This window comes from Lagenorhynchus albirostris, chromosome 4, assembly GCF_949774975.1.
Source record: "Lagenorhynchus albirostris chromosome 4, mLagAlb1.1, whole genome shotgun sequence".
Lineage (NCBI taxonomy): Eukaryota > Metazoa > Chordata > Mammalia > Artiodactyla > Delphinidae > Lagenorhynchus > Lagenorhynchus albirostris.
In genome coordinates, this window is record NC_083098.1 from 112235450 (window position 1) to 112251385 (window position 15936).

A 15936-nucleotide genomic window follows, 5' to 3' on the forward strand; every position below is an offset into this window, starting at 1 on the left:
CAGTTGGGCTCGTAGCAGATGCAGATAAAGGGATTCTAACTCCACAAATCAGACCCACAAACAGAACGGGGATTCCAGAACTGTGCCCCCATTCTGGGGCTTTAACTGACCTTTGTCCTGCACCAGCACCTCGAGCTCTTCCCTAACACCGTCGTGCCAGCTGGTGATGTCCACGTGCAGGGAGTAGTCGCAGCAGGATTTAGTGTCCGCCGCTTCATGCCATTTCTCGAGGGAGGTCAGCAGGCTGGACCCAGGTTCAGGGACAACATGGTCAACTGGGACAGAAACATACGTGTCACATTCCAAGATGCTGAGGACCCAAGTCAACGCGGTGGTAGCCTCTCCACTGCCGTCATCACCATCATTATCTCCAATGTTAGCGTAATCGTCGTGACCTTCCCTATCCCCCCCATCTCCACCATCACCGTGACCATCATCATCACCACCACCACTTACATCATCAAGATGAGCATCCTCGTCATCACCATCCTTTTCATCATCATTCCCACCATCATCAACATCAGTACTGCCGTCGCTGTCACCATCATTATCATAGCCATCAGCAGTGACATGGTCACCACCATCTTTAGTCTTCATTACCACCACTGTCCCCACCACTGTTACCGTCATTTCATCCTCCTCCTCGTCGTCACCACCACCATCGTTATCATGACTGTTTATTGAATGTTTCTGATGTGTCAGATACCGCCACAAGGGCTTTATATAAATTATCTCATTAAATCCTCGCAACTACCCTATGAAGAGAATAAAAATATCCCCATCTGACAGATGAGGAAACTTAGGCTCAAAGAGGGTGAAAAACCTGTCCAGGGTCACACAACTAGTAAGCAGTACGGAGAAGATTCCCAGGGTCCTGTCAGCTGCAGAGTCTGGACCCTTCCCCGCTACTCCATGCTGCCTTCACGGGCACAGAACGCCAAGGCGAAAAGGACCTAAAAGAATATGAACTTCATCATCCCCTTTTCCAATAAAGTCTTAAATGTAAAGCAGATCAAAGGGGAGACAACTGTCTTTTAAACCTCACTGGCCTTCGCACATCCCTCTAGCTCCCACCCTTTTTTTAACATCCACCCTTCACGGCCAGACGTCTGTAAAGAGCAGTCTCTGCCCCCCACTCCCGCTCACTCCTCCACCCACCGAGAGCATCAGCCTTTGCTAATTCGACCTTCCAGTCCTCACTCTACTTGACCTCTCAGAAACCAGTGAATCACTCCCTCCTTCTTTAAACTCGCTCCTCCCTGGCTTCCATGGCAACAGCTTTCTGGCTTTTTGTCCCACTTCTGTGGCCATTTTTTCCTTGAAGACTCTTCCTCCTCTGCTTGACCATTAAGTGATCAAACTCCTTATGACTTGGCCCTAGAACTTTCTTTCTACGTGGCTGCTCATTCAAATGTATCCCCCCCTCTCAGCCACAGCATTCTGAACTCTCCACTAGGATGACTCAAGAGCTCCTCAAGATGAGAACGTCCAGAACCTCATGCCACATCGTCCCCTCCCCGACCCCACTGGCAAAGCTGGTCCCCCACCCCCGCCCCAGAATGGTAAGGATACCGCCTCACCATTCCAAAAGCTAGAAGCCAAGGGGTTACTCTTGACCCTTCGCTTCCCTCATGCACCTCCATTGCGGATCCATCACCACTGCTGATTTCCCTCTGATATGTCACCGGAGCTGTCCACATCTGGCCACCTCCTGGTCACACTCCTAGTCCAAGCCACCCTCAACTCTCAGCTGAACGACTGCAACCACCTCCCACTGGTCTAGTCATATTCAACCTAGGCCACTCTATTCAGGTCTCTTTAAAACAGATCACATCACTCCCTTGCTTAACATCCCTCAATGGCCGCTCATCACCCATATGAAAAAGACCAAAATCCTGACCTTGGCCATCAAGGCCCAGTACCATCCTCTCCTCCCAGCCGTATCTCACAGGATTCCAGCCCTCAATCTCCGCACCTTTGCCTCCTAGGCCTTCTTTCAATTTCTTAAACACAAGATGTGTTCCCCCACCACAGGGCCTTTGCATGTGCTGTTCCCTCTTCCTGGAGCTCTGCTCCCCTACACCCTCTTCACCCAGTTAACTCCCACTCATCCTTCAGATCGATGCACAAATGCCACTTCTTCAGGGAAGCCTCCCCGAGCACAGCTCAAAGCACTGTGCCCCTTTCTTCTGTAGAACTAGTCCGCGTATAGTCATTTGTGTGGGTGGTTAGTGACTCCCCATGGACTGCGAGGCCCTGGAGAATAAGCATCATGGCTGCTTTGTTCCTTCTCTTCCCCACCACCTAGCACAGTGCCTGGTGCAGAGCAAGCCTCAATAAATATCTGTTAAATGAAGAAATGGGGTGGGGACTCAGAACCTCCCTGCCACCCCCCACACCTCCTAACTGTGGTTCTCACGGTGACTTCATAGCCTGGGAGGGCTATGGGAGGGCTTCTGCAGGCTCTTGGTGCTCCATGAAACATACTTTGAAAACCACTCTTGTGTAGATGGGGAAGATGAGGCCCATGGGGTTGGTGGAGGGGTCCCCCAGGGGTTTCACAGCTGGTGATGGGAAAAGAGCCAAGGGGAACTCCAGGGATCCCGATTCTTCATCCAGGGCTCTGTCCTCTACCTCACACAGGTCCCCTGAGCCTGGAGCTTCCATCTCCAGCTCTCAGAATATCCCAGCTCCTGTTCCCAAAGCACTTACCACCATATGCCATGCACCATGTTAAGGAGCCACATGTATGGGCTGGGGGCACATTACAAAGTCCACGTTACTGACGAGGAAGCTGAGGCTCACAGAGGCTTAATACTGCCCAGTGGTGCAGCTGCTGAGTGGCCGTGACCAGTGCAAACCCTGGCAGCTAGGATCCAAGTCCCAAATCTGGGCTCCTCCCACGTTCCTAACCAGCCGACACAGGGCTGCTTTTTGGAAAAGGGATCAGAACGGTGCTTGAGCTGGGCCATACCCTCCTGGCTCAGGGGGACGGGAACTCTGATACATGAGCTCTGCTCACAGTGGCCAACTCCAGTCAGCGTGCACCTCCAGAGGAACTCTTTGATGGGGAGAGATGGGCAGGGTTGGGACCAGCTCAGGGACAAGCCACCTAGATGTGGAGTCTAACTATTGAAAGAATATTTCAAATACACTGCTGCCTATTTAATCAAAATTGCTCATTAAAATGGAATCCAAACAAAAGCTCTGTTGGATTAAAAAAAAATTACAACAATCTGGCTGCAAAGGGCAGTAGAGGAAGAGTCCAGCAACCCAGACAGACCACTGTGGTAGATGGCGTTATTTGTCCACAATTCTTTCCCTTCCCACCCTCACCATGGTTCACTGTGGACAGAATGCAATTTCAGGGACTTTGCGCTTGGCCGTGTGATTTGCTTTGGCCAACAGAACAGAGGGCTGAAGTCACAGTGTGTAGGTGAAGAAATGAGGTGGTAAGAGGAGGAGCAAGTTTCTGCCAGACACTGCCTGCACTTCTGCCTTCCACTTGGAGAAGAGCACGGTTGAGTTGATCATTGGTTCCAGAATGGGAGAGCCATGGTACCCCCACCCCAAAGCCAACCCACAGCCTAAAGCAGACCCACACCAGTCCTGCTCCTATTCCTGTGGACCCTTGAATAAGAAAAACAAGTGTTTGCTTGAAGTTTGGGGACGGTTTGTTATGCAGCATTATCATAGCATTACGGCAGCAACACTGTCTAACACAACCACTTCCCAGCTGCGTAACCTTCAGCAACTTATCTCACTTCTCTGAGCCCTTACAGCCCCATCTGTCATAACAACATCTACATCACTGGTTCCAAAACTTTAGCCACCTGCACACCAGGTACCCTGAGCAAAGTGCCTGGTGTTACTCAAGATGCTGAGGATGCATTAGAGCTGTCACAGCCTATGCCCTAAGGCAGGGGTACGACTCACTGATCATCGTGGTCCCTCCTGCCAGTGCTGCCTTGGTCCCTTGGAAGAAGTCATCAGCGGCCGTCATCCCCTGGGAGGGCTTCTGCAGGTACGTGTTGACATCGATACCTCCGGGAATAACCATCCGCCCATTGGCCTCAATGGTCTTCACTCCACCGGGAACAATTAAGTTCTCTCCTATTTGCCTGGGCACAAACAACAGAGACGGACTTTGGTTCTTAAAAGAAAAACAAAATGGCTGTCAACCGTGCAGCTTCAGTTCCATTAGATAAACATTTCTGAGGCAGGTCCTACGCAGGCCACTGGGTGAACAGAGATAACTGAGGCAGGGTCCCTGCCCTCCAGGGGCTCACAGCCTAACGAGGAGGAAAGGCATGTAAAGCAGATGGTTACAATCCAGTTCATACAGGGTGTGGGGAGCGCAAGGTGGGCCATTTCACCAGCCTGGTTATCTGGGAGGGCTTCCAGGGGGAGGCAGTGGCAGAGCTGAATCCAACAGCAGTGAGACCAGCATCGGGTTCTCTGAACAGCCCGACACTCCAGAGCACTTCACACACTTTTGGCAACTGCTTTGGGGACACAGAGGTGAGCGATGGGGGGAAAGCAGTGAAGAGTCCCCTTAGCTCTGCAAGTCTTCAGAGACAGGGCCGTGAAGTGAACTGTGACGCCCCGAAGTCTATATTTTGAAGTCCTAACCCCCTAGCCCTTCACAATGTGACCGAATTTGGAGAGAAGGCCTTTAAAGGGGTCATTACGTTAAAACGAGGCTGTTAGGGTGGACCCTGACCCAATCTGACTGGTGTCTTTATGAGAAGAGGAGATTAGGACACAGACATGCAGAGAGAGGACCATGTGAGGACACAGGGAGAAGACGGCCATCTATAAGCCAAGGAGAGAGGCCTCAGAAGAAACCAGCCTGCCCACACCCTGATCTCAGACATCCAGCCTTCAGAACTGTGAGAAACAAATATCTGTTGTTTAAACATCCGAGTCTGTGGACTTTGTTATGTCAGTCCCCGCAAACTGATACTGACAGGCAACCTGGGTTCTCATTTGCAACAGTCACGAGCACCAGCCTCGGGAAGGCTTCTTAAGCCCCCGTAAAACCTGCCATGAGGGAATCACACGGCGGGTAGCAGAGCTCTCCTAGGCAGGCTGACCAACACTTTTGTTTCCCCACGTGCTTGGTGCCTGGAAACCTCCTCTAGAAGGAGGGCAAATTCCAAAAGCTGGGAAACGAGGAAGAAGAGCCTAGGAATTTCAAAGCCTTGCCCCTGCGGTGTCCGCTGTGTCTTATGTGTTGGAACCAGAGTCAGGTGACGTATCCCTCACCAGGGTGGGGTGAGGGAGTCTGAGCCAGACCAGGACAGATTCAACAGCTCCACGGTCAGTGCCCGGCTGAGAGCACTACATCTGACCACGAGCAATTTTTATTTAAAAAAGAAATCCAGTTGTTCTAAACTCTTGGGATGTGGCCCCAATATTGGTTTTTCTAAGCTACCTAAAAACACCAGTAATGAAGACATAGGAAAATATTCCTTCAGTGACCGCAATGTCAGGCCCCAAACAGAATCCACTCGCAGGTGCGAAAGCTCCTTGCTCTTCTGGACTCCTGGGCCGGCTGGTCCAGGCACGTCGGGGCACAGAAGTGACGGGGCTCTACCTGGGGCTCTTCCACAGAACTGGAGCATCGCACACTGTCTACCCTGAAACCAGAAACTGGTCTAGTCCAAGCGCAGTGCCAGGGCCATGGCGAGCCCCAGGAAATGTCAGCATTTCTGCCAATTCCACCAGCACTACAACTGCGGCCGCTGCTGCTTCTAATCGCCACCCCACTCCCTCCGTACATCATCATGTACAGAATCCTGCCTGGTCCAATCTTCTCACCGTCCATCTCCAAGCTCATGGCCATGTGCCAGGAGCTGAAGGGAATGGGGTTCAGAGAAGTCACCCCCAAGCTTTACACCAAGAGCAGTGAACCGCTATTGAGCACCAACTATAGGATTCTCTTCTAATAAGCCCTTCACCGACGGTCTCACTTGCGCTCACACTAGCTTCTAAAGAAGACGGGGTGATGTTCAGAATGCGTAGCACTGGCAAAGGAACGGGCTCAGCCCCATGAGAATGGGCATGCGCAGACACTCGGCACAGCCCAATCCGATCCCGGTCTGTGACTCAGCCGCCACACCGCGGTGCCAAAAGTTCTACGGCTCAGGGCCGTTCTTAGCAGGCAGATCATCGCCTGTTAACAAACCCTCTCTAATCCCCTGCCAACAACCTGTGGGGGAGGAAGTATTCACATTCTGCAAAAGAGGAAAACGGAAGCCGGGGCGGGGCGGTGACTTATCGAAGGCCACGCAGCAAGTCAGCGCTGGATCTGGATTCAAGCCCATTGTCCCCAAGTCTAGTATCAGGCTCTGCCCACCAAGCTCGGCCAGTCTCCCTGCTTCCCTTCTGCAGAAGCAGCAGATTCTCCCCGAACTGGGAGTAAACTAAATGGAACCCCGCCCCCCATGAATTAGGAGGAAGATTCCCCGAATGGTCCTCAGCGGCAGTGTGCACGGAAGGAAAGGGAAGAGAGGAAGGAAGCCGGAGAAGCAGACCCCTGCCCTTACCCCAACGTCACCCTCACCATCACTCAGAAAAAAGTCCTGCGCCATCAGCATCTGATTCTCCAATGCTTAGCCCATTGGATGGAGCCCTCGATGAATCATAACGGATTCTGCACAAACCCGGCTGAACAGCTTTTAGTAAAACTTGGCGAATGGCCGCAAAATGAAAGGATTCTTGGGGTTTAATCAAAGTGAAGGGAAATAACCGAGCCTCCTCATGCCAAGCGGTTCCTCAGGCTCTCCCCCCTTCCACACCTCCTTCTCAGTCAGCGGGGACCCGTGCCCCACGTGACCATCTGAAGACCCTGCAAGACATTCAGACACAGACACTCGCTCTGCTTAATAAGGCAGGAAAAGCAGCCCCAGTGCTTAGAAAGCTTTTCAGCAACACGGTTAAAAGTAAAAGGCGTCTCCCACTAAGAGGAGCGGACAAGTATTGAATTTACGGAAACTGCCTATTTCCTGAATACCCTGGGTGGCCTAAGTCCTAAGTCTCCAGGTGTTCACACAGCCTTCCAACCTCCAACTCTGTGTCGCTGCAGGGAATGGTGGTCCCATGACAGGGTTCTCCGCGTCTCTTTGTCCCCAGGACTCCAGAGGCCCCGCATAAGTGGGGAACTCGGTGCCGATTGGTTGTGCCTTATCTAAGCAGTGGTGACTTAGAAACCTCACTTTATCATGCATCTCACCACACCCCACCCCACCCCCTGCCTTTATCTCCTTTCTGGTTCCAGGCTGTACCCTGGCTGAGGTCGAGGTCCCCACCATCTGATGTGTCAGTGTTTGTATGTTACACTCACTTCAACACTCCAGGGTCCCATCCATCCTTGGCATCGTGCCAGGTCCCTGGCTGGGAGGCAATAAGGCAAGACCCCTCGTCAGGGGCAAATGCACAACCAGGGGGGAGAGGCGGCCAGCACAGGGGGAGCGGTAGCCAGTACAGAGGAAGAGCCTGGGCTCCGGAAGGCTTCCTGGAGGAGGAGCCACACAAGCTGGGCCCATAGGACAAACAGGAGTTGGGGGGCAGGGGCATGAAACGAGAATGGGGGGAGGAGCAAGGCATTTCAGGCTGAGAATTTATGGGTGCAAGGTTGTTCCCAGGCAAGAGTGCTTGGCAAGTTCTGCAAACATCAAGTTTTCAGTGGGGCTGTAAAGAGTGAGCTGGGCAGCGGGGGGGATGAACTGGAGGAGGTGAGGCCTGAGCTGGCCCAGAAATGGTCAGATCCATCCAGGACTAGGGGTGGGGGCAGGCAGAGGGAGGCAGGGGAGGGCTCAATGCTGCCCTGAGCACCTACTCTTCACAGGGTCTTCGCACAGGTTGTCTCTTAATGATCATGACAGTCCACAGCCTCCTTCTCTCCCCTCCTCACCATCATCATCGTCATCATCAGCGCATACATGGCCCCAGGATGGGCCCACCAATAGACCCCACTCCTGTTTGAGCGTGGCCGTCCTCACACCCCCTCTGCCTTTCCTTCCAGCGCCAGCTGCCCAAACTGGATCCTGAGATGGTCTCGGACTCTACTCTCCCAGGCTCCAGAAGAAGAGGCCGAGCAGCAGATGGTAAAAAGTGGAAACCACGTAAAAACCACTGTCTGGTGTTATGGACTGAATTGTGTCCCCCAAACCCACATACTGAAGCCCCAATACCTCCGAATGTGACTGTGCTTGGAAATAAGGTGTTTAAACAGGTAATTAAGTTAAAATGAGGCTGCTAGGTCGGGGGTCCTAATGCAATAGGGCTGACGTCCTTATAAGAGAAAGAGAAACCGGAGGTACACGCACAGAGCAAAGGCCGCGTGAGCACACAGCAAGAAGACGGCTGTCTGCAAGCCAGGGAGAGAGGCCTCAGGAGGAACCATCCCGCTGGGACCTTGATCCTGGCCTTCAGCCTCCAGAACTGGGAGAAATAAATCTCTGTTGTGTAGGCCATGCCATCTGGGGTGTTGTGTTATGGCAGCCCAGACAGACTAACACACTTGGGAGGTCCTAGCAGGGCTGAAGGGGCAGCCAATGGGGAGGAGGCAAAGGAGAGCTCCAGTCCCAAGGCATGTCTTCCCTTTAAATGCCAAGGCTCTGCCTGGGGGCTAAACATGACTCCTTCTCTCGCAGCCCCCTCCACCCAATTCCAGAAATTCTGGGCAGGGAGACAAAAGAGCTGTGAATCAGTCAGATGAGCTAGGTTGGATTCGAGGCCTTGACCCTAACTCATTCTGCAACGTGGGACAGCCACTTAACCCTATGGCCCCCCCGTCCCAAGAACAGAAGAGGGGCCAGCGTGTGTACTTCACAGCCTCTGTGGGCATCGTGGCCTGCGTGAGCGCCGTGGCAGGGAGCCTGGTGCGGTCACGGGGCGGTCAACAAACACGAGCCCGGTCCCAAGAACAGAAGAGGGGCCAGCGTGTGTACTTCACAGCCTCTGTGGGCATCGTGGCCTGCGTGAGCGCCGTGGCAGGGAGCCTGGTGCGGTCACGGGGCGCTCAACAAACACGAGCCCCTTCTACAGCCATGGTCTGCACCTCCCCACATCTCTCCAGCCCTGAGAGTCACAAGAGCTGGTACATTCATTCTGGGGCAGAACACCAGCCTTCCAGTCCCTCTAAGGGCCAGGCAGCCTAGGGAGACGGGCTTCTTAAAAGGTCTGTTTGGTCAACCCACTTTATGAGTCCATCTTCCAGGTAGACATCGGCATAGAAGGACTGGTCATCGTTGATGATTCGTCCACCCTTGATGAGGAGTCGGTCACTCTGAAAAGCCAAGCAAAGTAGTAAATGTCATTAGAGAAGAGCCAGGAAATGTTTTTTTTCTTTCTAACTTTTAACATAAAAATTTTCAACTCTTTTCTAAAGTAATGGTATTAAAAAGCCCCCTGTGAACCTTCACCCAGATTCTTTAAATACTTCACCCTTCTCCTTTCACCTCTTTCCCCTCCAAGCACTTCGGCTTTGTTTTCGCTGAGGTATTATAAAGCAAATCCCAAATATCATATAATTTCACCTATAAATACTTTAGTCCATGATCTCTAACTGTTGAATATAATAAAACTCAATTTAGAGACATTTTAAGAGACAGTGAAATGATCAAAAAATAAATGCAGCTCCCCCAGAAAAACTCCAATCAGCGTTCTGATGCTTTTCTCCCATTTCCCTCTACTTTCCGTACTTGTCATTCTAGCACACACAGCCATTGACTCAGCCATGCGCCCATTAGGTACCAGCCGATTGCCTCGGCTCCAAGCCCGGGGCCAGGCCCTGATGAGCCAGGGCAGAATGAGCTCTCGTGGAGCTGATGAGGGAGAGACAGAAGTTTAACAAATCCCGGGAGCAGGTGGGGTTCCAAAAGGGGAGAAGTATAGGGTGCCCACCGTGGCCACAAAGTAAAAGGGCTGCCAACCTTATTAAAGGTCAGGTAAGGCAAGCTCAGATCGAGAAAATAATTCTAGATAAGCTGAACCAAACAAAGGGTGGGGGAGAAGGCCAGTACGGTGAGTGCTGGGTGTCTGGGCAGAGAAATGGTGTGCCAGGTCCCAGAGGCAGCAAGGGATGTAGCAAATTCTAGGAGCTAAAAAGAAAACAGGATCGTGTCCTTTTTGCATTTTACCATAACCATAGTTTTTAAGTGGCTGCAGAAGATTCCATTTTGTGGATGCACAATAGATGGTTAATTTCCCCCATTGTTCTTTCTAATGTTTCACAATGATACATATTGCTATAATGAACATCTTTATGCACAAAGCTTTTCCCTGAATTTGTACTATTTGTTAGGCTAAATTCTCAGAAATGTAACAACTGAGTCAAACAGTATAAACCTTGCGCTCAGCCCTTGATAAATATGACCAGATTGCTTTCCAAAAGTACCTCCCCAATTTGCCATCCCAAGACCACCAAAACACCCTTGGTTATCATTAATATTTGTTAATCTGCATTTCTTGGAGGCTGAGAATTTTTTTTGCCATGTGCATATTTACTATTTGTATTATCTCCTAGCGGGAGATGGGGTGATGGATAAAACACAGCTTCTGCCCTTAAGCCCCACCCTTTGGTCAGGAAGACAGACAGGAAACAGACAGCAACGATTCAGGGTAGCCACCTCAGAAGGAGTGTCTTGCATGGGTTCCCCTGGAGGCAGAACCTGAGACAAGGATTGAGAGGCAAGCAGTGATTCTGGGAGGTTACTCCACGAAGCGGAGTGAGGGAGGCAGGCACTGATCTGGCTAACACTGTGAGCAACTGGGGCTCGATCCCGCCGGGACACTCTTAGGAACCCTCTATCACAGAATGTGCCTCAGATCCGTGCCGGTGGTCCCAAAGCATTGACCACGAGAGGAAGGCAGAGGATGCTGCGCAAGCCTGGAAAAGGAGGGCTTCACCCAAACTCAGGAGTCAGGCAAGGCTTGCTGAGCAGACACAGAGCACGCAGCCTGCTGCGCAGAGCCCTCCAGTGGGTTCTTGTCGCGGTATATTTTCCCCCAGAGTGAAAGCCAGGTCAGCCAGACCCTATTTAACCTGGAATCCTACTATGTAGGCAAAATTCACTCTCTCATTTGATTCAGGTCTGTGCTCAGTGTCACCTACCTGACAGCCCTCCCCTTGGCTGCCCTGTTTGGAACACCTTACACCGCTGCCCTGCCTGCAGACCCCTCACCTCTTACCCACTTTATGTTTACATGGTACTTAATATAGTATATCTGACATAGTCTCTATTTACATGTTTGTTTAAAAATGTGACTTGTCCCACTGACATCAGAGCTGTGGTGTGTTACCCCACTGGCTGTGTCAGGCACAACTCACAGGGGGCCAATCATAGACACGTTGCTGTGGATGGATGGTACCACCTAGAGTTGCCCCTGCAGTTTCTTAAGAGACTTAGCTCCATGGGGGCAGAGATTTCATCTGTTTTCTTCATTGTTGCATCTCTGATACTTTGGACACAGCCTGGCAGGATGGATGGATGGATGGATGGATGGATGGATGGATGGATGGATGCCTGAACTGATTCTTGAAGGATGAATGGGTGAAGATGGAGAGAAAAGGCATCACAGCCGTAAGACAAAGAACTATGAGCCGCGAGCCAAGCAAGAGAAGTATGTCCTGTTCTCGAGGAGAGGGGTCTCTGGAGGAAGGGGCTTCAAGCTCAGTCACTCCCAGGGCCGACAACCTCCCTCTTAGCCGTAAGACTGAAGCCAGGACCTAGGGAAAGAGGCATGGGCCCTGCATATCCAGAAGCAGAGACACGCTGGTGTGCAGGTTTCCCCGGACACCAGAAAGCAGGAAACTGTGATTCATCGGCAGCTGGTGCTTGGCTTCTGGAACATGGCCTCCCACAGGCAGCCTTCTGCCTTGTCACATTGAATAGAGGGCTTTTCAGCCTAGTCCTGAAAGGTGGTATTTAATGCGCTGCACGCCAGAAGATCAGCCCCGCCTTGCTCTGCCCTTCCCAGAATCAGACGTTCAAATCCACGCCCCCTCCCTACCAACTACCAGCAGATACTGTGGGCAGCTGCCACCGGGGTCCCGGCTCTTTCTGTTCTCAGGGGCCAGCATGTTTCTAAAAAATAAGCCCACCAGAAGGCAAGAGCTGATGTGACTTTCTTCTTTTCTTCCTTACAGTTAGTACTGTGTTTGCCTTTTAACTGGCACTTTCAAAACCGTGTTCTTTGGAACTCTAGCCCAGAGGGGTTTTGTTAGAGGCTGAGCCCAAAGGAGATTCCCAGGTGTAGTGAGTTTAGAAAATTCTGGGTTAAACAGAAGCAAAGATCGTTTTTATGTCAGGAATTCCCAGATCCTTTACTCTGCTGATGTGTAATGTGAATATTCAAGAGGGGAACTGAGTTTGATCTCTTCCAAATTTAGACCCTTCATTTTGCGAGACATTTGACAAAGGGACTCCTCCTCAGAAGACACCTTAGGAAATGTGATTTACGACAGTGACGCTCTCCACGCCTGGTTGTGCTGAGTGGTTCTTGTGGAATGTGAGGTCTAGTCAACCTCAGATGGAAATGGGGCTCGAGATGAGCTGAACTCTCAAATTCACACAACCAACAGGCGTGGAGGTTAGACCCAAGGTTTCCTGACTTCCTGTCCAGCATTCGCTCCAGCAAACACACTTCTGTCACGTTTTTAAACACGTTCACCCTGTAGAATCCATGACACCCCATAATCAGATGCAATTTAGAAAGAACCTGAGGACCTAGCTCTCCAGGATTCCCTTTCTTCATGCAGGAAGTGTGAGTGTGAAAGCCTAAAGAACCATCCCCTCCCCAAACAGTGAATTTTATGATACATAACTTTTAAGAATTTAATAAAAGTCACACCTTTAAAAGAAAAAAGACAATACCCTGCCTCTCCCAGGATTACCAAGAGGAGCAAATAGTCGACAGATATGAACAGTGACGAACTCCGTACAAAATTCATCGTTTAAATACCTTGAAAGAAAATGAACTATCTCATTAAAAACTCAACAGAAATCAAACAGCAAGGGTAGGCCAGAGACCGCCCGTTCCTTCCAGGGTGACAGCAGTGACCTAAAGAGACTTATGCTCAGCATGGCTCACGTCCTTGGATCAGTGCTGTACAACAATAAAATGCCCAGAGTCAGACAGATGCAGCTTCCGATTCTTGCCCATTTGCTAGCCACATGACTTAACCTCTCCAAGCCTCAGTTTCCTCATCTATAAATTGGGGATAACTGTCCCTGCCTCGCAGGGCTGTGGGAGAACCCCACGGGGTACATATATAAAGCACTTTGCCCACGCCCACCAGTGGTGACCACTCAGCTGAGTTACACATTGTTTATTCTGTGCCATTTTCTGTAGCAGGAACTACAATCAATATTTGCTTAAGGAAAGAATATGTGCAGCTAAAAGAAGTAGGCCAGTGGGGGAGACTGAGTCATAACCAGACCTTTGCACTCCAGTGTGGGAAGGGCTGGGACAGAGGGGTGGTGGGAGCAGAGGAGGCCTCCACTCCGGCCCTTCCAGGGGAATCATGCCTATTCTGAGCTTGAAGAATGAGTTAGGAATTAGCCACATGGCAAAGGAGAGAAGAGACTGCAGAGAGAGGGAATGGTGGGGCAAAGGTACGGGGTTCGGGGGAGCCTGGTGTGCTTGGGGGTCTGTAAGTGGTTTCCCTGGCTGAAGTACGACCTCAGGGTGGGCAGGCTGGAGGGGCAAGCAGGTGCTGGCTCATGGGGACTCTAAGGCCACGAGCTGGGGCAAGGCTAGGCTGGTGTCGATGCTAATGAAAGGGCTTTCATCACGGAAGAATTCAAACCTACAAAAGTTTCTGAACTGAAGCATCATCCAAAAACTGGGCAGAAGTGGAACAAGAGGAACTGATAACCTTTACATTTTCCTCCAAGCGGGGATTTCTCAATAAGAGTAGGCGTCAGCCGCGTTTACAAAATGTATGAAGAGTCTTAAAATTGTTCACGACTTTTTTTTTTTTCTTTTGCGGTACGCGGGCCTCTCACTGTTGTGGCCTCTCCCGCTGCGGAGCACGGGCTCCAGACGCACAGGCTCAGCGGCCATGGCTCACGGGCCCAGCCGCTCCGCGGCATGTGGGATCTTCCTGGACCGGGGCACGAACCCGTGTCCCCTGCATCGGCAGGCGGACCCTCAACCACTGCGCCACCAGGGAAGCCCTTGTTCACGACTTTTGACCTAGAAATCTGATGCTGAGAATTTGTCTTCAGGAAAATATCCCAAACAGAGTCAAAGAATTATACACAAAGAGGTGAACCAGAATTACAGACAATCTTGCAACCACACCACTAATGGGGTGACATACAGCTACTAAAATATTCTCCAGGAATATTTAAGGATAAATAAGAGCACTAGACAATAAAATGTTAGGTGGGAAAGCAAAATACCAAACTCTCCACAAGGTAGATCTTTTTGGTAGTTCTTGACCTGAGGTGCCTCCCTATGTCCCCGTGGCCCCTTGCACACACCTCCCCAACAATACTCATCACACCACGGTCACTGTTCAAGTGCCCATCTCCTGCTGGGCTGGACACCCCTCCACGGCCAGGACAGCCCTGTGTGAGTCATCTCCAAATCCCCAGGGACCAGGCATAAACCTTACACAGTGTTTAGCAAGTGTTTGCTGAGTGGGCGGAGAGCGGGTGATAGCCAGGAGGCAAGGAGAGAGGCAGGGAGAAAAAGAGAGTGTTTGAAATGACAGAGGGAGTGAGGATAGAAGAGGAAAGTGAGATAAAGGAGTGATAAAAGGGAAGGGAATATGAAGGAAAGAGGGAAGAACGAAAGGGAGGAAATGGGGAGGGGAGAAATAAAGGAAAAAGGAGGAAAGAGTAGACTGACAGATCAGAAACCTCTCTTCTCTGCTTTTAGAATTCCCTGAAAGCCTAACCCTGTGGCTTGGGAACAGAAGCCTGCTTAATGCAAAGCCTATCTAATACAGATGAGGCTGGAAGGCCTTCTCACAAGGGGCCCACCTAAACCTCATCACTTCTCTATTGCCAAATATCCTGGGAGTCAGAGGAGTAGCCCAGAGAAGGGAAGGCCTTCTTCTCCAAACCTACCGTTAATCTCCGCTCCAGCCCAACCGGGAGGAAAGAGCTGGTGTTGGCGGGATGGATGCCTTTGCTCTCTTCACAATCATTAACTGCTATGTTGAGTGCCGCTTACAAAAATGAACCTTTAAAGCTTCAGACATTCTTACCCACACAACAGCAAAATAAACAACAGTCGGCCTCAACCAGGAGGGGAGGTCTGGATCACAGTGCATCTTTTGCATCACTGTCTGTCCCTGAGCGAAGCATGACGCCTCCCTGCATTCTGTTCTCCCTCCTTTCCTGCATGGTGGGAATAAAGTCGGTCGTTTCCAATCCAAAGTCAGAGGAGTAGAAAACTCATTACGGTCTGCGGAGCCTCGGAAGAAAAAAGAGGTGCTACTCTCATCAAACCAACAACTTACCCCCAAATGACTAGTTTAGCAACCTTGGCTCTCTGAAAAACTGTAGAGAACAAAAGCTGTTATTACAGAGACAGAGAGAGGCAGTGACTTTATCATCAAGGAGAAGATGTTTGATCTGGGTTCTGAAATATGAGAAGTTCATGAAGCCGAAAAAACGAAGGAGAAGGAGAACAGTCCAGCAAAATACATAGTATATACACAGCAGTGTTCTGCAGTTTCCAGGTTCCACGCTGTAAACAAGGAAAGCAAAGGGGAATGTCGTGCTGTCCGTGGTCCTGAAACACCACTGGGCACTGGGACAGTGAGGTTTCTCCAAACCCTGGGACCCTGTCCCTCTCCCTCCTACCTCACCCAGGCTTGGAGTTCCTCACTGCTTTTCTTTCTCGGCTCACAGGCATATCTGTAATCTTTACATTGCCACGGAACAAAAACAGTCATAGATTATGTTTCAC

At 50.8% G+C, this 15936-nt stretch overlaps 2 protein-coding genes across 2 annotated transcripts in view; one reads left to right on the forward strand and one right to left on the reverse strand.

The window, feature by feature from the left end:
- EVC (EvC ciliary complex subunit 1) overlaps window positions 1–15936 on the forward strand; it is a 313725-nt gene that overhangs the window by 125010 nt on the left and 172779 nt on the right. The window lies entirely within an intron of this gene.
- CRMP1 (collapsin response mediator protein 1) overlaps window positions 1–15936 on the reverse strand; it is a 69178-nt gene that overhangs the window by 36072 nt on the left and 17170 nt on the right. Inside the window, exons 2-4 of the mRNA XM_060147363.1 lie at window positions 9207–9295; window positions 3937–4121; window positions 111–275 (exon numbers count right to left, since the gene is read on the reverse strand). Of these exons, the coding sequence (XP_060003346.1) occupies window positions 111–275; window positions 3937–4121; window positions 9207–9295 (439 nt within the window). The remainder of the gene's footprint in view (window positions 1–110; window positions 276–3936; window positions 4122–9206; window positions 9296–15936) is intronic.